Source organism: Jaculus jaculus, chromosome 11, assembly GCF_020740685.1.
Source record: "Jaculus jaculus isolate mJacJac1 chromosome 11, mJacJac1.mat.Y.cur, whole genome shotgun sequence".
Taxonomy (NCBI): domain Eukaryota; kingdom Metazoa; phylum Chordata; class Mammalia; order Rodentia; family Dipodidae; genus Jaculus; species Jaculus jaculus.
In genome coordinates, this window is record NC_059112.1 from 25,068,572 (window position 1) to 25,095,620 (window position 27,049).

General features: G+C 44.8%; 1 protein-coding gene across 1 annotated transcript in view; it reads left to right on the plus strand.

Moving 5' to 3' along the window:
- Window positions 1–9,851: 9,851 nt before the first annotated feature.
- Pds5a (PDS5 cohesin associated factor A) overlaps window positions 9,852–27,049 on the plus strand; it is a 131,552-nt gene continuing 114,354 nt past the window's right edge. The window contains exons 1-2 of the mRNA XM_045161407.1: window positions 9,852–10,005; window positions 11,022–11,199. Coding sequence (XP_045017342.1) covers window positions 11,062–11,199 — 138 coding nt within the window. The 5' untranslated portion in view covers window positions 9,852–10,005; window positions 11,022–11,061. The remainder of the gene's footprint in view (window positions 10,006–11,021; window positions 11,200–27,049) is intronic.

Here is a 27,049-nt window from a genome sequence, read left to right on the forward strand (position 1 = left end):
TTAACAACTTCCATGATTGTAAACAATATCCCATGGTAATGCCCTCCCTCCCCCCTGTTTTGCTTTTTAATTTATTTGAGAGAAAGAAAGAATGGGCAGGCCAGGACCTCAAGCCACTGCAAATGAAGTCCAGACACAGGCAACACCTTGTGCATCTGCCTTACAATGGGCCTGGAAAATTGGATCTGGGTCCTTTGGCTTTGTAGGCAAGTGTCTTAACCATTATGCTGTTCTCCAACTCCCGTTTCCACCTTCTGTTTTTCTGAGGTAGGGTCAGCTCAGGCTGACTTCACTCTGTAGTCTCAGGGTGGCCTCGAACTCACAGAGATCCTCCTACCTCTTCCTCAGGACCACAGGGATTAAAGGCATGTGCCACCACACCTGGCTCTTCCACCTGTTCTTATATGAGTTCGAGTGTGTTCCTGAAATAGGAGTTTGCTGTGTTCTTGTGTGCCTTAGGAATTCTGTTTCTACTCCTCACAGGACTGGGGATGCAGATGTGACTGCCATAGCCAGCTGTTTATGTAGGTCCTGGTGATGGAACTCAAGACGTCTCTGAGATCTCTGAGGCCTTCATGCTTCTCTAGCTCGTCCAACTTTTTTTTTTTTTTTCCCCCTGAGGTAGGCTCTTACTCTATCCCAGGCTGACCTGGGATTCACTCTGTAGTCACAGGCTGGCCTCCAACTCATGGCAATTCTCCTACCTCTGCTTCCCAAGTGCTGGGATTAAAGATGTGTGCCACCACACTTGGCTGAAAATTTTTATTTACTTATTTATTTGATATTTTATTTTTATTTATTTATTTGAAAGAGAGGGAGACAAAGAGAATGGGCACACCAGTGCCTCTAGCCACTGCAAATGAATGAACACCAGATGCACGCATGCGCCATGTTGTACATCTGGCTTATGTGGGCACTGGGGAATCGAATCTGTGTCCTTAGGCTTTGCAGGCAGTGCCTTAATTGCTAAGCCATCTCTCCAGCCCTTATTTATCTATTTGTGAAGAGAGGGGGAATAGACAGAGGGAGGGAAGGAGGGAGGGAGAGAAAGGGAGAGGGAGAGAGAAAGAGGAAGAGGAGAATGAACCAGAAAGAACTCTAAAACTCCTTGTGCTATTTTGTGCATCTGCCTTTAAGTAGGTACTGGGGAATTGAACCTGGGCCATCAACCCTTTAATCCCATTACTTGGGAGACAGAGGTGGGAGGATTGCTGTGAGTTCAAGGTCACTCTTGGCTAGAATGAGACCCTACCTCAAACAAAACAAACAAAAAACCCAATGTGCTGACAGAAGAAAGTGGGAGAGAGGGAGGGAAAAAAAAAAAAGAAAACTTGTCTCAAAGATAGAGAGACAGAGAGAGCTAGAGAAATGGCTTAGCAGATAAGGCTGCAAAGCCAAAGGACCCAGGTTCGAGTCCCCAGAACCCATGTAAGCCAGATGCACAAGGTGGCACATATGTCTGGAGTTTGCAGTGGCTAAGGGCCCTGGTGGGTCCATTCTCTCTCTCTCCCTATCTATCCACCTATCTATCTGCTATTTTGTCTCTTTCACAAATAAATAAAAAAGTTTTAGCTGAGGCTGACCTGGAATTCACAATGTAGTCTCAGGGTGGCCTTGAACTCAAACTCATGATGATCCTCTGACCGCTGCTCCCCAAGTGCTGGGATTAAAAGGTGTGTGCTGGGCTGGAGGGATGGCCTAGCGGTTAAGGTGCTTGCCTGCAAAGACAAAAGACCCAGGTTCGATTCCCCAGGACTCACGTTAGCCAGATGCAGAAGTGGGTGCACGCATCTGGAGTTCGTTTGCAGAAGCTGGAGACCCTGGCTTGCCCATTCTCTCTCTCTCTTTCTGCATTAAATAAATAAATAATAAAATGTTTTTAAAAATAAAGAATAAAAAGGCATGTGCCACCAAGTCTGTCTGGCTTTTTTGTTTGTTTTTTTTAAAAGAGAGAGAAGCCAACTGTGGTGTTACAGGTCTTTAATCCCAGCACTCAGGAGGTAGAGGTAGGAGAATCACCATGAGTTTGAGACCACCCTGAAACTATATAGTGAAATTCCAGGTACAGGTCAACCTGGGTTAGAGTGAGACACTACCTCAAAAACCAAAAAGAGAGAGAGAGAGAGAGAGAGAAAGAGGGAAAGAGGGAGAGGGAGAGGGAGAGAGGAGAGTTGAGGAGGAGGCAAAGGAAGAGGGGTGGAAGAAATCAAGAAGGACTCTAAGTACGGTTAGAGGCCTGGCCAGAGTAACCAGAAACAATCAAGTAACCACTGAGAAGTAATTGATAGGGAAGACTATGCTGATAGCACAGTTAGGAATGGAATATCTTTTATTTATCTTTTTTTTTTTTTTTTTTTTTTTTTGAGGTAGGGTCTTGCTGTAGTCCAAACTGACCTGGAATTCACTATTTAGTCTCAGGGTGGCCTCAAATTCACAAAAAGGGTTGGACAGATGGCTCAGTGGTTAAAGACCCTGGCACACCTATTCATTCATCCTCTCTCTTTCAAATAAGTAAGTAAAACATTTTTAGTGTTTTAATTAATTAATTTATTTATTATTATTTTTATTGTTTTTGGTTTTTCAAGGTAGGGTCTCACTCTGGTCCAGGCTGACCTGGAATTAACTCTGTCATCTCAGGGTGGCCTTGAACTCATGGCAATCCTCCTACCTCTGCCTCCCGAGTGCTGGGATTAAAGGCATGTGCCACCACACCCGGCTTTAATTTATTTATTTACAAGCAGAGAGACACACGGAGAGAATAGGCACACAAGGGCCTCTAGCCACTGCAAAGGAACTCCAGGTGCATGTGCAACTTTGTGCAACTGGCTTCACATGGGTACTAGGAAAACAAACCTGGGTCATTAGGTCTTGCAGGCAGGTGCCTTAACTGCTAAGCAATCTCTCCAGTCCTAAAACCATTTTGAGTTTAAATTTTTTTATTTTTATTTTTTTATTTTTTTAAATTTTATTTATTTATTTATTTGAGAGCGACAGACACACAGAGAAAGACAGAGGGAGAGAGAGAGAATGGGCACGCCAGGGCTTCCAGCCTCTGCTAATGAACTCCAGACGCATGCGCCCCCTTGTGCATCTGGCTAACGTGGGACCTAGGGAACCGAGCCTCAAACCGGGATCCTTAGGCTTCACAGGCAAGCGCTTAACCGCTAAGCCATCTCTCCAGCCCTAGTTTTTATTTTATTTTGGTTTTTCGAGGTAGGTCGTCCCCCTAGCCAAGGCTGAATGGGAATTCACTACGTAGTCTCTGAGTGGCCTCAAACTCACCATGATTATCCTACCTCCGCTTCCCGAGTGCTAGGATCAAAAACGTGCATCACCACACCCGGTTTCTAAAGCTACTTTTTTGTTTGTTTGTTTTTGTTTTTCAAGGTAGGGTCTCACTCTGGATCAGGCTGACCTGGAATTCACTATGTAGTCTCAGGGTAGCCTCGAATTCACGGCGATCCTCCTACCTCTGCCTCCCGAGTGCTGGGATTAAAGGCCTGCGCCACCACACCTGGCTAAAACTACTTTTAAATGGTTTAATTAATTTGAGATAAAGATGCAGACAGAAGAGAATGAATATGGGTAAGCCAGGGCCTCCTACCACTGCAAACAAACCTCTTTGTGCATTTGCCTTTATGTGGGTACTGAGTAATTGAACCCATGCTGTCAAGCTTTCAGACTTTGCAAACAAGTGTTTTCAACAGCTAAGCCATCTCTCTAACCCCTAAAGGTATTTAAAAAAAAAAAAGAAAAAAAAAAGAAAGAAAGAAAGAACAGGGCTGGAGAGCTGGCTTAGCTGTTAAGGCTTTTGCCTGCAAAGCCAAAGGATCCCAGTTCAATTCTCTAGGACCCATGGAAGTGTGTCTGGAGATAATTTGCAATAGCTAGAGGCCCTGATGCGCCCATTCTCTCTCTCTGCCTTTTCCTCTTTCAAATAAATAAAATAAAAAGAGCCGGGCGTGGTGGTGCATGCCTTTAATCCCAGCACTCGGGAGGCAGAGGTAGGAGGATCACCTTGAGTTCGAGGCTACCCTGAGACTACATAGTGAATTCAAGGTCAGCCTGAGCTAGAGTGAGACCCTACCTCAAAAAACCAATAAAATAATAATAATAATAATAATAATAATAATAATGAATAAAAACAAAACAAAAAACCAGCAGGGTTCGAGAGATGGCTTAGTGTTTAAGGCATTTGCCTGCAAAGCCAAAATACGCTGGTTCGATTCTCCAGGACCCACATAAGCCCATACTCTCCCTCCTTCTCTCTCTCTCCAATAAATAAATGAATAAATAAAACATATTTAAAAAGAAAAGCCATGGGGGAGGAGACAAACTCCCTGGATTTTTTGTTTTGTTTTTATTTTTTAGGTAGGGTCTTGTAGGCAGGAGCCTTAACTGCTAGGCAACCTCTCCAGCCCTAAAACCATTTTTTTTAAAAAATTTTTTATTTATTTATTTGAGAGCGACAGACACAGAGAGAAAGACAGGTAGAGGGAGGGAGAGAGAATGGGCGCGCCAGGACTTCCAGCCTCTGCAAACGAACTCCAGACGCGTGCGCCCCCTTGTGCATCTGGCTAACGTGGGACCTGGGGAACCGAGCCTCGAACCGGGGTCCTTAGGCTTCACAGGCAAGCGCTTAACCGTTAAGCCATCTCTCCAGCCCCCTAAAACCATTTTTAAGTTCTTATTTTATTTTGGTTTTTCGAGGTAGGGTGTCCCTTTAGCCAAGGCTAACCTGGAATTCACTATGTATGTATTTGTTGTTGAAAAACCAAAAATTATTATTTTGATTTTCAAGGTAGTGTCTCAATCTAGCCTAGGCTGATATGGAGCTCACTATGTAGTCAGGGTGGTCTGGAACTCACAGTGATCCTCCTACCTCTCCCTTCAGAGGGCTGGGATTAAAACATATATATGTATATTAGAGCCGGGCACACGTCTGTAATCCCAACACTTGGGAGACAGAGGTAGAAGGATCGCCATGAGTTCAAGGCCACCCTGAGACTATGTAGTGAATTTCAAGTCAGCCTGGGCTAGAGTGAAACCCTACCTCAAAAAACAAAACAAACAGAAAAATTTATTACAGCCAGGTATGATGGCACAAAGCTTTAATCCCAGCACTTGGGGAGGCAGAAGTAGGAGGATCATCGTTAGTACAAGACCACCCTGAGACTACATAGTGAATTCCAGGTCAACCTGGGCTAGAGTGAAACACTACCTAAAAAAACAAAACAAAACAAACAAAAAAACAGGGAGCTGGAGAAATGGCTTAGCAGTTAAGTGCTTGCCTGTGAAGCCTAAGGACCCTGGTTTGAGGCTCTATTCCCCAGGACCCACGTAAGCCAGATGCACAAGGTGGCACATGTATCGTTTTCAGTGGTTGGAGGCCCTGGTGCATCTATTCTCTCTCTTTAATTAATTAAAAAAAAAAAAACAGGGATAGAATGGGTGCCTCAGGGCTTCTAGTCACTGCAGACAAATTCCAGATGCATGCACCACTTTGCATATCTGGCTTTATACAGGCACTGGGGAACTGAACCCAGGTCTTTAGGCATTGCAGGAAAACAAGGGCCTGGACCATTAAGCCATCTCTCCAGCCCAGGAATGATGTTTTTAAATGCCAGTGTGTTTCCAGTCACCCAGACTCAAAGTCTCAGAGTCACCTTTTTTTGTTTGTTTGTTTTTCGAGGTAGGGTCTCACTCTGGTCCAGGCTGACCTGGAATTCACTATGTAGTCTCAGGGTGGCCTCAATCTCACAGCGATCCTCCTACCTCTGCCTCCCAAAGGCGTGCACCACGCCTGGCTTCAGAGTCAACTTTTGTGGTGGGCACTGGACATGGACCAATGAATGAAAGGGTGTGGAAACAACAACAAACAGACTAGTGGCTGGGGTGATGACTCAGTGGATAAAGCACTTTGCCCAGCCAGAACGAGGATGTGAATTCCAATCCTCAGAACCCATGTGTATCCCTGGGACCTGAAGCTCAAGTGTCTGTAATCCCACAGCCAGAAAGGAGGTGGAGACAGGAGACTCTCCCCAAAGCTAGCGGGCCATCTAGTCTGGGTGAAGGAGTGGTGAACCAGTGCATGATCCTGCCTCACAGGTGGAAAAAGAAGAATGACATCCAAGAATGACATCCAAGGTTGTCTTTCTTCTGAGCATGGGCCTGGGTGGGTGCCTCATTGCATGCCTGCAATAGGGCTCACACACATGAATGGGTGACACACGCACACCAAAAAAAAAAAAAAAAAAGAGAGGGACCTGGAGAAATGGCTTAGCAGTTAAGGCACTTGCCTGAGAAGCCTAAGAACTTGCTCGATTCTCCAGGTCCCACATAAGCCAAACACACAGTGATACAAGCATGCAATGTTCCATATGTCCACAAGGGACCATATGTGTAGTGAGTTTGTTTGTGGCGGCTGAACACCCTGGCGTGCCCATTCCCTCTTTCCCTCTCTCTGCCTCTTTCTCTCTCAAAATAAATGAATTAAAAAAATAATTTAAATGATCAAATATTTTAAAAATATCTTATTTATTAGTACATAGAAAGGGAGACAAAAGAGAGAGAGAGAAAGAGAAAGAGAGAGAGAGAGAATGGGTACACCTGGGTTTATAGACACTGCACATCAACTCCAGATGGCCAGTTGGTACAACTGGCTTTCCATGGGGTACTAAAAACTGAACCCTGGTCATTAGGTCTTGCAGATGTTGCAGTCAGGTTCGCATTGCTGGCAAAATCACCAGACCAAGAGCACCTTGTGGGAAAAAGAAAAAAGGTTTATTTTCACTTAGAGTCGGGGGGAAGCTCCATGATGGCAGGGGAAAATGATGGCATGAACAGAGGGTGGACATCACCCCCTGGTCAACACAAGGTGGACAACAGGAACAGGAGAGTGTGCCAAACACTGGCAAGGGGAGACTGGCTGTAACACCCATAAGCCCGACCCCAACAATACACTCCCTCCAGGAGGTGTTAATTCCCAATTCTCCATCAGTTGGGAAACTAGCATTTTGAACAACTAAGTTTATGGGGCACACCTGAATCAAACCACCACAGCAGGCAAGCATCTTAACCACCTAGCTATTTTCCCAGCCCTCAAATATATTTTTTTCATACTTAGTAAAATTTATTGTAATTCTTTAAGGTAATCTGATAGCCAATCCTGAGTTAAATTTTCCCAATTGATTGTAACATATTCTTTTTTTTTTTAATTTTTATTTATTTATTTGAGAGCGACAGACACAGAGAGAAAGACAGATAGAGGGAGAGAGAGAATGGGCGCGCCAGGGCTTCCAGCCTCTGCAAACGAACTCCAGACGCGTGTGCCCCCTTGTGCATCTGGCTAACGTGGGACCTGGGGAACCGAGCCTCAAACCGGGGTCCTTAGGCTTCACAGGCAAGCGCTTAACCGCTAAGCCATCTCTCCAGCCCATTGTAACATATTCTTTTCCTCAATTCTTATTAACATTTACCATGATTATAAAAAGTATCCCATGGTAATACCCTTCCTCTCCCCCCCTTACCCCTTGGAAATTCCATTCTCCATCATATCCCCTCCCCAGCTCAGTCAGTCTCTTTTTTATTTTGATGTCATGGTCTTTTCCTTCTCTTATGATGGTCTTGTCTAGGTAGTGTCAGGCACTATGAGGTCATGGATATCCAGGCCATTTTATGACTGGAGGGAGCATGTTGTAAGGAGTCCTACCCTTCCTTTGGCTCTTACATTCTTTCCACCACCTCTTCCACATTAGACCCTGAGCCATGGAAGGTATGATAGAGATATTACAGTCAGTACTGAGCACTCTGGTCACTTCTTTCCAGCACCATGATGCCTTCTGAGTCATCCCAAGGTTACTGCCATCTGAAAAGAGAAGATTCTCTACCAAAAGTGAGAGTAGCATTAATATAAGGGTATGAACATTAAGAGAAGTGCTTACTGGGCAGTTTGATGAGCATGGTATATACATTTAGCCAGACATCAGCAGATGTTACACCCCTAGGGCTCATGACTACCCGTTTTAAGTTTTCAGTATCAGGGATGTGTTTCCCCCCATGGAGCGGGCCTACAGTCCAATTGGAGGGCAGTTGGTTTCCACCATGACAGACATGCCACTATTGCACCCATTGGCTCATTTGGCTTGGCTGGCCAATTATAAGGCTTACAGTGTCCACTGTTGAGTATCTTCACTGGTGGTATCTCTTTCTCCCATTGAACTACATGTAGAATGGCTTCTTCCAGCTTTCTGTCAGCTGGTCTACATGGAGGAGGTTCTCAGCTCAGTTCCAGCAGGATTTCTCAGTTGCCTTGCAGCCCAAGTATGTGGAGTCTTCAGCAATAGGGTCTTACCATCTATTCCTGGCCAGCCCTCAAATATTTTAAAGTATGGTAGTACTTTGCAGAGCTAAGACTTAGTGTGTTTTTTTTCTTTCATTTCATGAAATTATTGCTTCAATATTTACCTTAAATTACTCAAACACTACTACACCAAGAACCTCTCAATGCTAAATTGATATTTTGCAGCTTTGAAATGAAAAGGAGATCTTAATTGTAAGAGTCTAAGGTTGGAGGGTTGACTTGTCAGAATTCACCAAATAGTCCAAGGTGTTGAAAAACATATGGATCTGTCCCTTTTTAAATTTTTATTTACCTATTGTGGTGGTTTGATTCAGGTGTTCCCCTATAAATTTAGATGTTCTGAATGCTAGTCTCCCCAGCTGATGGCAACTGGGAATTAACGCCTCCTGGAGGGAGTGTTTTGTTGGGGGCAGTGTTTGCCACACTGTCCTGTTGCTGTTGTCCACCTTATGTTGTCCAGGGGTGATGTCCACCCTCTGCTCATGCCATCGTTTCCCCTGCCATGGTGGAGCTTCCCCTTAAGCCTGTAAGCCAAAATAAACCTCTTTTACCCACAAGTTGCTCTTAGTTGGATGATTTCTACTGGCAACAAGAACCTGACTGCAACACCTATCTTTTTTTTTATTTAATTTTTTGGTGTAGGCAATTGAATCTAGAGTCTTCTACATCCTAAGCATGCACTCCACCAGTAGACTTGTCCCCAGCTCTGAACTGGGATTTATTTTATTAATCTCAAGTGGCTGCATTAAAAACAAAAAGTTTATGCTTTGCAGCAAGGGTTTTAGGAATGATCCATAGATCTCTACTCAAGCATTTTTCAACCAATCCTGTCCGTGTCCAAACGTCTCAAAGCAAAGCCCGGGATGGGGCCTCGGGAGAAAGAGAAACAGACAGACAGACACCGGGGTTCGCTTCCCGCCAGTCGGCCTCCGCGGCTCGCCCTCTCGCTCTCCCAGAGGCGCCCGCGCGACAGCTCTTGGCGCCAAACGGGTGGCGGCACTGTCCACGGCCGGCCGGAGGGAGACGGACGCCCGGGGCGGGTCGGGCGGGCGCAGTTAGGGGAGGGGAGCGAGCCGCGCGCGTCTGTTCTCGCGTGACCTGTCGAGGTGCGCGCGACGGGACGTCTCCGGGGAGTGGAGGGAGTGGTGGTGGTGGTGGTAACCACGGGCGTCCGGGCGCTTGCCGCGACGAAGGTGTTGTGCGTGGGGAGGGCGGGGGAGGGACGTTCGGTGAGCTGTGCGTGCGTGTGTGCGTGCGTGCGTGCGGGCGCGCGCAGGCGCACGAGCTCTCGGGGGGGGGGGGCGAGCCGTCCGGGAGGCCAGGCGGCGAGGCTGCTCTTCCTCAGCCTGACGGCGAGCGGCAGTGTCTCCCCGCCCGGCTCACGCTCGGCCCGCGTCTCTCCTCCTCCTCCTCCTCCTCCTCCCCGCACCCCGCGTCGGCGGCGGCGGCTCCTGCTGCTGCTTCTGCTTCTCGTCGTCGTCGGCACCGCCAGCGCCGCTCCGGGGACGGACGGACAGAAGACGACGACGGGATCGGCCGAGTCGCTTTGTGTTGCAGCCCGACGAGGGGCGGCGGCGGCGGCGGCGCAACCACCTGACAGAGGCCGCGGCGCTCCATGCACCTTCCGCCCGCATGAGGACGAGGTGAGGCGGCGGAGGGACGGAAGGGGGAGACCGCAGGCATGGTGGCGGTGTGTGTAAGGAGGGAAGGCGGGGAGAGAGAGAGACAGAGACAGGGAGAGCGCGAGCGCGCGCCCGAGGCCCGGCGGGGCTCACCCCGGACGTACCGCGGCTCAGGCCTCGGCCGTAGCCGGGGAGGAGCGATCGCGAAGACGCCGTCCGCGGTGCTCTCTTCCCCCCCTCCTCCACCATCCCCCGCTTCGGCCGAAGTTAAGGAACAAAAATGTGAAGCGCACATCCGCATCCTCCGCTTCCTGGCGCGGGGTTCGAGGTGCGGGCGGCGGCGGCGGGGCGGGGGCTTGCCTGGGCGTGGGGACGGACGTCTCTTCTCCTCCACCATCCCCGGTGGCGTGGGGCGGGCGCGGTGGGGGGAGAGGCTCGGTCGGGCCAGGGCTTGCGGGGAGTCGCCCGTGCGTGGGGGTCCCGCTCGGATCCTTAGTTTTGCGGCCTAACCTGAGTCCTGTAGGCCTCGCGTCTACCTTTTCCCGGTGGAAGGGGGACTGGCCGGTGTCCGGGTCTTCGGGTAGGGTCGGGAGTGTGTTGTGTGATGATGGGGGGGATATCCTCGTTGGTTTCCCCCGAAACGGATAAACTTGGGACCTAGGGTGCTCGGGGTTTGCGGGGAGAGCGTGCATTTATTTCATTTGTGAAAGGCCGAATGGGAAACTCTGGGTGCTGCTCGGCGCCTCCCGGAGCCGGGAGCCTTCTGGTCCCCGGGAAGAGACGCGGGGACGGGGGTGGGGGTGGCTGGCACGGGTGGGAACGGCCCGGGCGGCCTGCGGAGCCAGAGTCCCCGGGAAAGGAGGGTTAGGAGGTCGGGTTGTTGGGGTGATCGTGGAGAAGTCCTTGGCCTCCCGGGAGAAATGGCCCCTTTTCAGATTAGAGAATTTTTCTTTTTCTTTTTTTTTTAATTAAAAAAAAAAAAGAGGTTACAAAGTCTCCCCTTTTTTCCCGCTGAACTTTGGTTTTCTGACCGATAGAGGCCGGTAGAGGACTGTGAAAGAAAAGTTGTCCCCCAGGATGGACTTCACCACGCAGCCCAAGCCTGCCACTGCCCTCTGTGGCGTCGTGAGTGCCGATGGCAAGATCGCTTATCCTCCGGGGGTAAAGGAGATCACCGACAAGATCACCACGGACGAAATGATCAAACGGCTGAAGGTAAGCTTCTGTACTGGTTTGTCTTGATGGCTTTGCTTTGTGGGTTTTACTGCACTACTCGCCCTGGCCTTTAGAATTTCTTCCTACCAAGTTTTGAGAGAGAGCTTTATCGTCTTCTTCTCTTTTTGGCCCCTTTGAAAGTTATTCTATGTTGAATACAACTTTGAGTAACTTCTGAAAAGGCATAACTATCATGGGGAATTTAAAAGGAGTGGGATTTTAAAAAATTATATTTTTGAGAGAGAAGGGAAGACAGAGTGAGTATGGGCCCACCATATTCACTACAAATAAACTCCATATGCATATGCCACTTTGCATCTGGCTTTTCCTGGGTACTGGGGAATTGATTCAGAGGGTCAGGCTTTGCAAGCAGTCACCTTAACAACTAAGCCATCTTTCCAGCTTCTAATTATTTAAAAAAATTTTTTTTGTTTAGTTTTATTTATTTGAGAGCAACAGACAGGCAGAGAGAATGGGTGCGCCAGGGCCTCCAGCCACTGCAAATGAACTCCAGATGCATGGGCCACCTTGTGCATCTGGCTTATGTGGGTCCTGGAGAATTGAGCCTTGAACCGGGGTCCTCAGGCTTCACAGGCAAGTGTTTAACCACTTAGCCATCTCTCCAGCACTTCTAATTATTTTTTTAAATTACTTATATATTTGTTTGAGAGGCAGCGATAGAAGCAGAAAGAGAGACAGAGACAGACAAGATAGAACGGGCACACTAGCATCTCTTGCCACTGGAAACAAACTCCAGATGCATGGGTTACTTTGTGCATCTTGCTTTATGTGGGTACTGGGGAATTGAGCCCTGGGCTGTAAGGCCTTGTGAGCAAGCACCTTTAAACTGCTAAGTCATTTCCAGTCCTGGGGTAGGGTCTCACTCTTGCCCAGACTGACCTAGAACTTACTCTGTGGACTCAAGACTAGCCTTGAACTCTCAGTAATCCTCCTGCTTCTGCCTTCCAAATGCTGGGATTAAAGGCATTTGTAGATTTTCATAACTTTATAATAGTAGAAGTTTACATTTGTATATAGAGTGGATAAATTTTGATAAAATGTACTGGTGTTTCGAAATTCCAGTTTGAAATGAAATGATTTTTAGCACATATGTCCAGAGGAGTTTAAGAGAGTATTATGGCTCCTTTATTTATTTCCTTATTTTATTTTATTTTTTGAGGTAGGGTCTTGCTCTAGCCCAGGCTGACCTGGAATCACTGTGTATTCTCAGGGTGGCCTTGAACTCATGGTGATCCTCATACCTCTGCCTCCCGAGTGTTGGGATTAAAGGTGTGAGTCACCACACCTGGCTACTTATGTATTTATTTATTTATTTATTTATTTTTTTTTTTCGGTTTTTCGAGGTAGGGTCTCACTCTAGTTCAGGCTGACCTGGAATTCACTATGTAGTCTCAGGGTAGCCTCAAACTCATCGTGATTCTCCTACCTCTACCTTCCAAGTGCTGGGATTAAAGGCATGTGCCACCATGCCCAGCTCATTATTTTTTGAGGTAGTGCCTCCCTCTAGCCCACACTGACCTGTAATTCACTATATAGTGTCAGGGTGGCCTCAAATTTATGGCTCTCCTCCTACCTCTCCCTCCCAAGTGCTGGGATTAAAGTGTGTGGCATCATGCCTGACTTTATTTTTGGCTGTTTTTATGGGGCCTCAGTTTATTTAGTGTAAAGTGTGGTGGTCCTAAGATAAACATTGTAAGTTTCAACCTTCTATTATTTTTGGCTTTCTGTTCCATGGACATAGGTTATGAAATCACTGCTCTTTTGGTTATGGGATCAGCTTGAACTCAGTGATTTGGACAGCCTTTACAACTTGAGCCCCTTGCCCACCCCAAGGGGGATGTTGGATGCATTTTCAGAATTTTGGTTGTCACAGTTATAGGGTAGGGAGTCCAGAGACTAGGAAGCAAACAGTAGGAAAAGATTTGAAACTTATTTTTTTCCTTGTGGTAGGGCCTCACTCTAGCTCAGGCTGACCTGGAACTCACTCTGTAGTCACAGACTGGCCTCAAACTCATTGTGCCCCAGGAAGTTTACTAACCAAGTGGTAAACAGTGAGTGGAAGGTGAGGACCAACCCAGATGTATATATAAAATAGATAAGTATGTTTTAAAATAGAAAGTTGTTATTATTTATTTTGTTTGTTTGTTTTTTCTTGAGGTAAGGTCTCATTCTAGTTCAGGCTGACCTGGATTTCACTATGTAGTCTCAGGGTGGCCTTGAACTCATGCTGATCCTCTTACCTCTGCTGGGATTAAAGGTGTGTGCCACCATGCCCAGCTTTTTTCTTCCTTTCTTTTCAACCTTTTATTGACAACTTCCATTAAATATATATGTTGTACCTGCTGCTGCTTCTGCTTTCATTTTCTTTTCTTTTTTTAAAATATTTTTTATTTCTTTGTTTGAAAACAGAAAGATAGAAAAGAGACAGAAAGAGAAAATGTACCACTTTGTGCATCTGACATTATGTGGGTACTGGGGAATCAAACTTGGGTCATTGGTCTTTGCAGGCAAGCACCTTAATGGGTGAGCCATCTCTCAGCCCCTTCATGCACTCTTGTTTTTGTCCATTTGAGGTAAGGTCTCATTGTAGCCCAGGCTGGCTTGACTTGTTCATTTATTTATTTATTTATTCAAGGTAGGGTTCTAGCCTAGGTTGATCTAGAATTCATTCTGTAGTCTCAGGCTGGCTTTGAACTCCCAGAAATCTTACTTCCTCTGCCACCTAAGTACTAAGATTAAAGGTGTGCTCCCCCACTCCCAGCTTTGTTCTTTTTAAAATTTTTTTCCAGCTTTGTTCGTGTGTGTGTGTGTGTGTGTGTGTGTGTGTGTGTTAGGGTTTCATTATGGTCCAGGCTGACCTAGAATTCACCATGTGGTCTTAGGGTGGCCTTGAACTCATGGTGATCCTCCTGCCTCTGCCTCCCACTGGCTGAGATTAAAGTCCTGTGCCACCCCGCCTGGCTTTGTTCTTGTTTTTTAAGACAGGGTCTCACATAGACCGGGCTGGCCACAAGTACTTTCTGCAACTGAGGATGACCTTAAACTCCTGTTGGTCCTCATGCCTGCGCCTCTCTAGTGCTAATATTATAGGCTTGTGTTACCTCACTAAACATGAACTGTAACTTTGTTTTGAGATGGCCTCACTGTGCTGCTTAGGGTGGCCTCAAAATCATGATCCTTCTGTTTTAGCCTCCATTGTATCTATAGAAGGTACCACTGCATTGATCTGGCTCCATCTTTTTTTGGAAGGAAAGGTTTATTTTTATTTCATTAGCTTGTTTTCGTGTGTGTGTGTGTGTGTGTGTGCACACGCGTGCGTGTGTGCGCGCATGGGTGCCCCAGAGTCTTGCCACTGCAAATATACTGTGGCATTTTTGTATGGGTGTTAGCTACTATGTAGATAAGGATGACCTAGAACCCCTAATCTTTCTTTCTAAGGCATGTACCACCACACTTGGCTTCAGTGTGATGTGTGTGTGAGTACACAAGCATGTGTCATGGCATGTGTGTGGAGATCAGAGGACAACCTTGGGATGTTGGTCATCTCATTCTACCTTGTTTGAGACAAAGCCCTCTTGTTTTGTCATTGAAAGGCCAAAAGCTGGTCTGGAAGCTTGGAGATTATCCTGACTGTATGCTGAAGTAGGTTGGGATTGCAAACACATTTTGCATCTGGTTTTATGTGGGTGCTAGGAATCAAGTCTTGGGTCAAGTGTCTTTAACAACTGAGCCATCTCCTCAGCTCATGGTTCTTGTTTTATTTGTTTTTTTCCAAGGTAGGGTCTCATTCTAGCTCAGGGTGGCCTTGAATTCATGGCGATCCTCCTACCTCTGTCTCACGTGCTGTGATTAAAGGCATGCACCAACATGCCCAGATTTTTTAAATATATCAATAAGTATTAAATAAATAAAATATTAATATATATTAAATAAATATATTAATATATTTTTAAATATATTAACTTTAAAAAAAGTGTATTTTATTTGTATTTATTTATTTGACATTGAGAGAGAGGGAGGGAGGGAGAGAATGGGCATGCCAGGGTCTCCAACCGCTGCAAATGAACTCCAGACACATGGGCCACTTTGTGCATCTGGATTACATGGGTCCTGGGGAATCAAACCTGGGTCCTTTAGCATTGCAAGCAAATGCCTTAATAGCTAACCCATCCCTCCAGCCCCTTTTTTTTTTTAAATTTGCAAGCCAAGTGAGAAGTGTCAGGGCTTCTATCCACTGTAAATGAACTCCAGATGCCACTTTGTGGGTACTGAGGAATCAAACCAGCGTCATTTGGCTTTGCAGGCATGTCTTACCGCTGAGCCATCACTCCAGCCCTCATGTTTTGATATATGTATACTTTGTGTACTTTTCATAACGAAATATGCTTATGTGTGTGTACATGTGTATGAGTGTAGGCCTACATGTGCCATGTTGTATATGTGAAGGTCAGTGTACAACTATGTCAGTCCTTGCTTTCCACGTTGCTTTGATATAGGGTCTCTCGTTTAACATTGTATTGACCACACTACCTGGTCCACAACCTTCAGGGGAATACTCCTTTCTCCACCTACCATCTCACCAGGGACCTGCAGGGATTACAGAAGCCCAACATGGGCTTCTGTCATTTACATGGGTCCTGGGGGGTCTGAACTCAGGTACTCATGCTTGCATGGCAGCATTGAGCTAGATCCACAACCTGAAATATGTTTTTTTTTTTTTAAAGGTTCTCAGCCCAGGCTAGCCTTGAACTTATAGTGATCCTCCTGCCTCAACCACTGAATTGCTGGGGTTGTACTACCATGTCTGGCTAGAATATGCTTCTTCTTAATTTTTATTTTGGGTTTTCGAGGTAGGGTCATACTCTAGCTCAGGCTGACCTGGAATTCATGCTGTATTCTCAGGGTGGCTCTAACAGAGATCCTCCTACCTTTGCCTCCGGAGTGCTGGGGTTAAAGGCATGTGCCACCACGCTTGTCTGATTTTGGTTTTTCAAGGTAGGGTCTCTCTGTACTCAGACTGACCTGGAATTCACCATGTAATTTCAGGGTGGACTCGAACTCATGGCAATCCTCCTGCCTCAACCTCTGAAGTACTGGGATTAAAGATGTGTGCCACTACTCCCAGATAATACTCATTCATTCATTCTTTTGTTCGTTCATTCCTTTGTTTTCTTTTTGGTTTTTCAGTTTCAAGGTAGGATTTCACTAGCCCAGGCTGACCTGCAATTCACTATGTAGTCTCAGGGTGGACTTGAACTCATGGTGATCCGTCTATCTCTGCCTCCCAAAGTGCTTGGATTAAAGGTGTGTGCTTCCACATCTAGTGAGAATATACTTTTTTAATGTGCTGGTTTAGGGAAAAAAGTTCAGTTAAAATTTACATGTTTTCCCATTGTCCTATATGTAATAAAGGATTAATCTCTTGTTTTGGGTTATTTCTAAGGTTTTTTGAGGTAGGATCCCACTCTAGCCCAGGCTAACCTTAATTCACTGTGTAGTTTTAGGGTGGCCTTAAACTCTGTAATCCTCCTACCTCTGCCTCCCAAGTGGGATTAAAGGCATACACTACCATCATGCCCAGAAGTCATTTGCTTTGTTTTTATTTTGGTTTTTCGAGGTAGGGTCTCACTCTAGACCCGGCTGACCTGGAATTCACTGTTGAGTCTCAGGCTGGCCTTGAACTCACAGTGATCCTCCTACCTCTCTCTGCCTCCTGAGTGCTGGGATTAAAGGCATGCCCCACCACGCCGGGCTTGCTTTTTGTTTTTTTGAGGTAGGGTTTCACTCTAGCTCAGGCTGACTTGGAATTTACTATGTAGTCTCAGGGTGGCCTGGAACTCTGTGATCCTCCTGCCTCTGCTTCCCAAGTGCTGGGATTAAGCGTGTGCCACCATGCCCAGCACTTTTTTTTTTTTAATTTTTCTTTTATGAGTGAGAGAGAGAATTGGCTTACCAGGGCCTCTAGCCACTACAATCAAAGTCCAAACATGTGTTCCACCTTGAATGCATGTGTCACCTTGTGCATCTTATCTTTCTGGGTTGTGGGAAGTGTGACCTGGGTCCTTAAGGCTCTGCAGGCAGGTGCCTTAACCACTAAGCCTCTCTCCAGCCTTGGTTATCTCTTTTTAATCTTAATTTTTGGGGGCCTTTTGTTTGTTTGTTTGCTTGGTTTTGGTTTTTCAAGGTAGGGTCTTACTCTAGCTCAGGCTGACCTGGAATTCACTATGTAGTCTCAGGGTGGCCTCAAACTCATGGCGATCCTCTTACCTCAGCCTCTTGAGTGCTAGGATTAAAGGCATGTGCCACCGCTCCCAGCTGTATTTTTTTTTTTTTTGCAGCTTTATTTTTTTAAAATATTATAATTTATTTATTTGAGAGAGAGAGAGATACAGAAATAGGCAGTCAGAGAGAGAATGGGTGCTCTAGGTCCTCCAACCACTGCAAATGAACTCCTGATGTGTGTGCCCCCTTGTGCATCAGGCTTACGTGGGTACTGGGGTCGAACCTGGGTCCTTTGGCTTTGCAGGTAAACGCCTTAACCGCTATGCCATCTCTCCAGCCCCAGACGTTTTCATTGCTATTAATATTATTATTACTACTTTTTTGGAAAAGAGGCAGAGAGAGAATGGGCGCATCCAGGGCTTTTTAGTTGCTGTGAACAATTTTCAGGTGCATGTACCCCCTTTGCTCATGTGCGACTGTATGCTTCTGTCACTTTTCATCTGGCTATGTGGGACCTGGAGATTTGAACATGTCTTCTTAGGATTTTCAGGCAAGCGCCTTCACCACTAAGCCATCTTTTCAGTCCACAAACATTTTCTGAGTTGAGACTTAAGCTCTTCTAAATAAGTGTGTGCTGGCCTTGGTAATCTTTTTGTTGTACCTAGTGTCTTGGATCTTGCTATGTATTCCTGTTTGACCTGGGGCTCACTGTTCAAGGTTACCCTGGAAATTTAGTTGATTCTCCTTAGTCTGTCACTTAGTTGGGATTTCATTTATAAGCCACCATGCTCAGCTGAAGAACTTTTTTTTTTTGTACTCGGAATTTGAACCCAGAGCCTTATACATACCAGGCTAACCAATTTGGATAGTGTAGCTAGCTAGCTTGCCCCAGGGATTAGTTTGTATCTGATTTACAGTCACACGTTGTCACACTTTGCATTTATGTGGTTGCTTGTGATCTGAATTCAGGTTCTCTTCCATGGCATTCACTTTACCCACTTAACCATCTTTTTAGCTCCCTAGTGTCCTTTTGCTATATCTTTCTGGGAGTCTTTGAGCATTTTGCTTTCTTTTACAAGTTATTATTTACCTTGTACTTCATACCCCAGAATTGAATAGCCCGCCCATTTTATGCAAATAACCATCCCTGTTTTCAGTTTTTTAAATTTTTTTTGTTTATTTTTATTTGTTTATTTGCGATCAACAGAGAGAGAGAGAAAGATGCAGAAAGAGAGAGAGAGAATGGGCTTGTGCCAAGGCCTCCAGCCACTGCAAATGAACTCTGGAGGCATGCGCCCTCTTGTGCATCTGGCTTACATGGGTCCTGGGGAATTGAGCCTTGAACTGGGGTCCTTAGGCTTCACAGGCAGGCGCTTAACCACTATGCTATCTCTCCAGCCCCCCTGTTTTCAGTTTTAATACAGGACATTGTTTATAAATGAAGATCTAGATATAGTGCTTGTTATTAGGATATTTCTTCAGGCCCTTTCAGTGTGCAGAGGTAGGAAGTAAACTTGAATTTATTTAATCAATTAATGAATCATACTGTTCTTATGTTTCCACTTAAAATTCATTACATAGAGTTCTTCCTATTTTGCCTCTATTCCATAATTACATATTTTTCTACAGTATAAGGCCTAGTTTTATAATATGTTTATTTGTACTGCTTACTGTAAGCACAAATACTTTCAGAACACTAATATTTATATATATATTTTTCCTTTTCTTAAAGTTTGAAGGGTGCACCAGGGTTGTCAGCTGTTGCAAACGAACTTGAGATATGTGCCCTATTTTGTGCCTCTGGCTTCCCGTGGTTACTGGGGATCAATCCCAGGTTGTTAGGCTTTGCAGGCAAGCATCTTATCCACTAGGCCATCTTTTCAGCTCTCTGCAGTTTTTTAATCTTTGTAGCTATCTGTGAGTGTAGGTGTACACATGCTATGACATGCTTGGACATCAGAGGATAGGATTGCTTAGATGTTGATCCTTGCTTTCCACCCTGTTTGAGGGAGGGTCTTTTTGTTCACCACTGCCTACAACAGGCTAGCTGGTCTTTCTACAGATTTTTCTGTATCCACCTCCCATTGTGCTGTTGGAGGGTTGGCATTACACATGGCTTTGCCACTGGCCCATCTTTAGATACGTTCTGGGGATCCAAACTGAGGTGGTCAAGTTTGTGTAGTAAGTGCTTTTACCCATTGAGTCATTGTTACAATTAACTTACATTTTTGGATCAAAGACCTGATCACAAGCAGCTGATAGGATGAACATGTTTGTATCTGCTTACAGTCTCAGGAGAATCTTCATCATAGTGGGGAAAACATGGTACAGTCAGGAATCTGTCACATATCTGGGTTGAAGTAGTCTCATTGCTGGGTTTAGAGCTGGGCTAATAAACCTCAAGATCTACCTCCACGAACACATCTCCTTCAGCAAGACTCCTCCCAAATTGCTACCAGCTGGGGGCCAGGCTTAACAGCTAAAACGTCTCTCCAGCCCCTAATTATTTTTTTTTTAAGGTTAGGTTTCCCTCTAGCCCTAGGGTGACCTAGAATTCACTCTGTAGTCCCAGACTGGCCTCAAACTCACAGTGAGTGGTCCTCCTACCTCAGCCTCTACAGTGTTGGAATTAAAGGCATATATATGCCACCACGCCCAGCTTAACTTTTTTTTTTTTTTTTTAATATTTCACAGCCCCTTTACAACAGACTCATTCTTGGAATAATGGTACCATACAAAGAGAATTCAGAAGATAATTTCTTTTTTCCTTTCTTCTTCTTCTTCTTCTTCTTTTTTTTTTTTTTTTTTTGGTTTTTCGAGGTAAGGTCTCACTCTAGCCCAGGCTGACCTGGAATTCACTATGGAGTCTCAGGGTGGCCTCAAACTCACAGTGATCCTCCTACCTCTGCCTCCCAAGTGCTGGGATTAAAAGCATGCACCACCACACCTGGCTTTTTCTTTTTTGTTGACGACATACATGATTGTAAAAAATCCTATGTTAATTCCCTCTCCCCTCCCCCCCAACTTTCCCCCTTGAAACTTCACTCTCCATCATATCCCAACCCCCTCTAAATAATTCTCTCTTTTCTTTTGATGTTGTGATCTTTTCCTCCTATTGTGATGGTTTTGTGTAGGTAGTGTCTTGTACTGCGAGGTTATGGATATCCAGGCCATTTTGTGTCTGGAGGAGCATATTGTAAGGAGTCCTACCCTTCCTTTGGTTCTTACATTCTTTTCGCCACCTCTTCCGCATGGACCCTGAGCCTTGGAAAATGTGATAGAGATGTTTCAGTGCTGAGCACTCTGTCACTTCTTAGCACCCTGTGCTTTCTGAGTCATCCCAATGTCACTGCTATCTGAAAACAGAAGCTTCTCTATCCAAAAGTGAGAGTAGCATTAATATATGGAAAACATTACAACTTTTTGTTTTTCGAGGTAGGGTCTCACTCTAGCCCAGGCTGATGTGGAATTCACCATGTAGTCTCCGGGTGGCCTGGAACTCACGGCGATCCTCCTACTTCTGTCTCCTGAGTGCTGGGATTAAAGGTTTGCATCATCACACTTTTTTGCCACTCTCAAATTCCCCCTTACTGAATCTTTCTCTCCTTTTTAAGAATATATTTTAATGTTTTTTTAATGGGCATGCCCCCTTTTTCTCTCCCCCCTCCCCCCCTCCTTTTTTCTCTGTCAAATAAATAAATTTAAAAAATATTTTAAAAAAGAAACTTAACCTCAGGGCTGGAGAGATGGTTTAGCAGTTAAGGCACTTGCCTTCAAAGCCAAAGGACCCAGGACCCACATAAGCCAGATGCACAAGTTGGTGTATATGCCTGGAGATTATTTGTGGTGGCTGGATGCCCTGATGAACCCATTCTCTCTTCCTTTCTCCCTCTCTCCCCTTCTCTGCCTCTCTCTCTCAAATAGATAAATAAAAATAAATATTAAAAAAAACTTCAGCCTGGAGAGAGATGGCTTAGTTGTTAAGGTACTTGCCTGTGAAGTCTAAGAACCTAGGTTCATTTCCCCAGTATCCACATAAACCCTGATGCCCAAGGTGGTATATGAGTCTGAAGTTGGTTTGCAGTGGCTTAAGTTTACCCATTCTCTCTCCTCTCTCTTTTATAAGTAAATAAGTATTTAAAACAAACTTACATCATTATAGTAATGCACATATCAACATGAATGAAACAAATTAGTAGTGTCATTTTTAGACATGAAGAAAAGCATTTTTGGGAGTGGGAAGCTAATTTCTGGTAAAGTAGAATTACTGTAAAAATGGGTTTGAAAGGGAAGGAGGGAGGAAGAGAGTATGAATGTGTTGAAGTGAATTCAATCAAACTGTACATAAGGAGGCTCAATGCATATGTACAAATATCTTTTTTTTTTCATATGTACAAATATCTTTTAAGAAAGTGGTAAAAATTAGGCAGTAATAAAATGAACTTATTTTAGGTCCTTTTGGAGTAATTGTATACACTTGTCTATTCAGGTCTCATTTATCCCATTTCTTTTTATTTTGTTTTTTGTTTTTATCAAGGTAGGTTCTTACTCTAGTCTGTGCTGATCTGGAATTCTCTATGTAGTCTCAGGGTGTCCTGGAACTCATGGCAATCCACCTATCTCTGCCTCCCAAGTGCTGGGATTAAACCTGGCTTTAATCCAATTTCTTTGTACTATAACCCAGGGCTGCTGTCTACTGAGTGCTGGGATTAAAGGCATGTTCCCCCATGCCCTGCAAGTTTTATTTTTTTTCTAAGACAGGAGGGTTAGTAAACATAGGACCTATTTTGCTTTTTTCGTTGGTGTGACATTCCAGAATAAAGCATTCTTTTTTTGTTTGTTTGGAGGCATTGTGTCACGCAAGTCAGGGCTCACCTCAGACTCACTCTGTTGTCCAGACTGGCTCAAACTCAGTGATCCTCCTACCTCAGCCTTCTGAGTGATAGGATTAAAGATTCCCCCTCCCCCTTTTCCAGGTAGTATCTAACTGTAGCCCAGGCTGACTTGATCATATTCTGTAGTCCCAGGCTGACCTCCAACTCCTACCTTTGTCTCATTAGTTAGGGGCTTAAATGTATGCACACTTGGTTTAGAATCCAGCTGTGTGTGTGTGTGTGTGTGTGTTTGAGAGAGAGCAAAAGAGGTAAATAGAGAACAGTCTGTAGCCACTGCAAACAAACTCCAAATGTATGTGCTGCCTTGTGCATCTGGCTTTATGTGGGTTCTGGGGAATCAAATTGGGTCTTTCTAGGCAAGTTCCTTAACTACTAAGTCATCTCTCCTCTTTTTTTTTTTTTTGTTTTTGTTTTTCGAGGTAGGGTCTCACTCCAACCTAGGCTGACCTGGAATTCATTATGGAGTCTCAAGGTGGCCTCGACTCATGGCAGTCCTCCTACCTCTGCCTTCCGAGTGCTGGGATTAAAGGCGTGTGCCACCATGCCCAGCTCTCTCTCTCTCTCTCTCTCTTTTTTAAAATACTTTGTTGGACCACCTGGAGAGATGGTTTAGCAGTTAAAGCACTTGCCTATGAAGCCTAAGGACCCATTCGACCTTCCAGGTCCCACATAGCCCTATGCACAAGTACACAAGAATGCAAGGTTGCACATGTGTACAAGGTGGTACATGCATCAGGAGTTTGAGTGCAGTGACTGGAGGTCCTGCATGACAATTCTCTATCTCTCTCTCTCTCTCTTACACACATTAAAAAAAAATCCAGGCCGGGCGTGGTGGTGCACACCTTTAATCCCAACACTTACTTGGGAGGCAGAGGTAGGAGGATTGCCATGAGTTCAAGGCCACCCTGAGATGAAAGAGTTAATTCTAGGTCAGCCTGGACCAGAGTGAGACCCTACCTTGAAAAACCAAAAAAAAAAAAAAACAGGGCTGGAGAGATGGCGTAGCGGTTAAGCACTTGCCTGTGAAGCCTAAGGAGCCCAGTTCAAGGCTTGATTCCCCAGGACCCACGTTAGCCAGATGCATAAGGGGGTGCATGCATCTGGAGTTCCTTTGCAGTGGCTGGAGGCCCTGGCACACCCATTCTGTATCTGCCTCTTTCTCTGTCTGTCACTCTCAAATAAATAAATAAAAAGTAACAAAAAAAATTAAAAAAACAAAAAAAAATACTTTGTTGGGCTAGAAAGATGGCTTAGGGGTGAAGGCATATGCCTGTAAAGCCTAAGGATCCAAGTTTGATTCTCCAGGTCCCATGTAAGCCAGATGCACATGGTGGTGCATGCATCTGGAGTTTGATTGCAGTGGTTGGAGGCCCTGGTGTGCCCATTCTCATGCTTGCTTGCTTGCTTTTTTTCTTTCCCTCCCCCTTTCCCCTCTCTGTCTTTGTCTCAAATAAATAAAATGTTAAAAAATATTTTGTTTGAGAGAGAAAGAGAAAGAATGAATATGTCAGGGCCTCTAGCCACTTCAAATGTACTCCAGACACGTGTCACCTTGTTCATCTGGCTTATGTGGGTGCTAGGAAATTGAGCCTGGGTTCTTAGGCTTTGCAGACAAGTGCCTTAACTAGCAATCTCTCTAGCTGAGAATCCAGCATTCTTAATTCACATATGTGATGGGATCCTTTTGTAATATCTTTGAGCCACAAAGTAAATATTTATATATAGTTACTTTTTAGAAAAATATTTAATTTTTTATTTGAGGGAGAGAGAATGGGTGTGCCATGCCTCTAGCTACTACAAACAAACTTCAAATGCATACCTCTGGCTTAAATGGGTACTGGGGAGGTCCTTAGGTTTTGCAGGCAAGCACCTTAACCACTAAGCCATATCTTCAACCCTTTTACTACTTTTGACTTCACTGTACTTCCAAACTGGAAATACTGGAATTAAGTGATGTGATTTAACAGAACACTTCCAGTAGTAAGACTGTTTCCGTGCAGGAGCTTATACATATGGGATGGTGGTAGGGCATATCCCATCATTCTAGAGTCAGGGGTAGGAGGAGCTTGGCTTTGAGGCTAGACTGAGCTACATATGAATGAGTGAATTAATAATTAAGTAGTACTTTCTGTGGTTGCTTTCAAGATTTGCTTACTAATTTAGCTTGTTTAGGGTACTGTTACTGGAACTATAGTGTTTTTTTGTTTGTTTTTTAAATAGAGACTCAGTCTGTAGCTCCCAGGCTGGCCTTGAACTCACCAACATCCTCCTACCTCAGCTTCTAGTGCTGAGACTAAAAGCATGTACCAGCACTCCTGGCTTGGATCTGTACTTTAACTTTTGTTGCTTTTGAAAACTATTCAGCCATTATCTCTTCAAATATTTATTCAGAGTTTTATTTCCCTACACCTTCTTGATGTTTTAAGTTCTCTATCCATATTCTTTTTTTTTTTTTTTTTTGTGGTGGTTGGGGTTCCAGATAGGATGTCACCCTTGCCCTAGCTGTCCTGGAACTCATGGTGATTTTCGTAGGTCTGCTTCCTTAGTGTTGGGATTAAAGGTGTGTACCACTCTGCCCAGCTCAAATTCTTATTGTTGATGAGTGTTGTCTGCCTTTCCAGTATACCTTTTTGTTTTGTTTTTGGTTTTTCGAGGTAAGGTCTCACTCTAGCCCAGGTTGACCTAGAATTCACTACAAAATTTCAGGGTGGCCTAAAACTCACAGCAATCCCCTACCCCTGCCTCCCAGGTGCTGGGATTAAAAGTATGCGTCACCACGCCTGGCTTCCAGTAGAGCTCTTATCATAGTTAGCAAAGCGCTGTTGTGGATTGGTTTTGTTTTTGGTTTGGTTTTTCCAGGTAGGGTCTCTTCTCTAGTTCAGGCTGACCTGAAATTCACTATGTAGTCTCAGGATGGCCTCGAACTAATGGCAATCCTCCTACCTCAGACTCTTGAGTGCACACCTGGCTCAAAGTATGGCTTTTTGGTGATCTGGATTGAACCCAGGGTCTCATGCATGCTCATGTTTTTAGCTACATCTCCAGCTCATAATTATTTTAAGATCCTGGACCAGAGGCTCAGCTGTTAAAGGCATTTGCCTACAAAGCCTGTCAGCCTGGGTTTGATTCCCTATGTAAAGCCAGATGCACAAAGTGATACATGAGTCTGGAATTTGTTTGCAGTGGCAAGAGGCCCTGGTGCACCTACCTGCCTATTCTCTCTCAAATACACTCTAGCCGAGGCTGATCGGGAATTGACTGTGTTGTCTCTGGGTGGCCTCAAACTCACAATGATCCTCCTACCTCTGTCTCCTGAGTGCTGATATTAAAGGCATGTGCCACCATGCCCCACTTAGGATTGTTTTGTTAATTTGGTTTACAGTTCTAAAACTTTTTCCAAGGAATCTCTACTCTTTTAGGGCACTGTAGTTTCCATTGAGCTTTTAGTATGACATACTGAGCTTTAGCTGTTGAAATGTCCCTGTCATTTCACAATAGGTAATTGTAGAAATTAAGAGTAAGCAAAATGCTTATAGCAATTTGCCATTGCTATATCATCTAAGCACTTTATTTTGTATTTTATAGATGTATTAAAATTAAAAACAAAAACCTTAAGTCACTCGACTCCATACATATCACTTATGATTTTAGAAACATATTTAAGACAAATGCTGATTCAAACACTAAATTTACTCTTGCTCTGGTTTCATAGTCGCTACCTAGTTATTCTATGGTACTTGGAATAATTCCACTGAACCATAACAGTGAATTCTCTTTCTTTCCCATGAACAACCCAGAGCAGTTGGGTCATGTTCTCAATTTCATTTTGTTGAACTATTTTTGTGGTTTTCTATAGTAGACACATTCCTCTCCTGGAAACTGAAACCTATAAATTCACTGATCAAAAGTCTATAGCACAGGTTTCTTTCTTTCTTTCTTTCTTTCTTTCTTTCTTTCTTTCTTTCTTTCTTTCTCTCTCTCTCTCTCTCTTTCTCTCTCTCTCTCTTTCTCTCTTTCTGTCTTTCTTTCTCTCTTTCTCTCTTTGTCTCTCTCTTTCTCTCTTTCTTTCTTTCTCTCTGAGGTAAGGTTTCACTCTAGCCCAGGCTGACCTCAAATTCAGCCTGAAGTCCCAGGCTGCCTTTTTACTCAAAGCCATCCTTCTACCTCAGCCTCCCAAGTGCTTGGAATAAAGGTGTATGCTATCACGCCGTGTTTTTTTTTTTTTTCCAAGGCAGGGTCTCATTCTAGCTCAGGCTAACCTGGCATTCACTATGTAGTCTCAGAGTGGCCTCAAACTCCTATCTCTAGCTCCTGAGTGCTGGGCATCACCACGCCCAGTGCGCTTTCCCCCCCCCCCCCCCCCCCCTCTCTCTCTCTCTCTCTCTCTCTCTTTCTCTCTCTCTCTCAATTTATTTTAGTTTTATTTGAGACAGAGAGGGAGAGAAAGACTGAGAATGGGCACGCCAGGGCCTGTTAGTCACTGCAAATGAACTCCAGATGCTTGCACCACCATGAGCATCTGGCTTATGTGGGACCTGGAGAATCGAACCTGCATCCATAGGCTATGCAGGCATGTGCCTTAACCACTAAGCCATCTCTCCAGCCCTCTTTTAAAGAGCGAGAAAATGTACACCAGGGTCACTTCCTACTGCAAATAAATTCCAGACATAAGATCACTTTGTGCATCTGGCCTTTTGTGTATACTGGGGAAT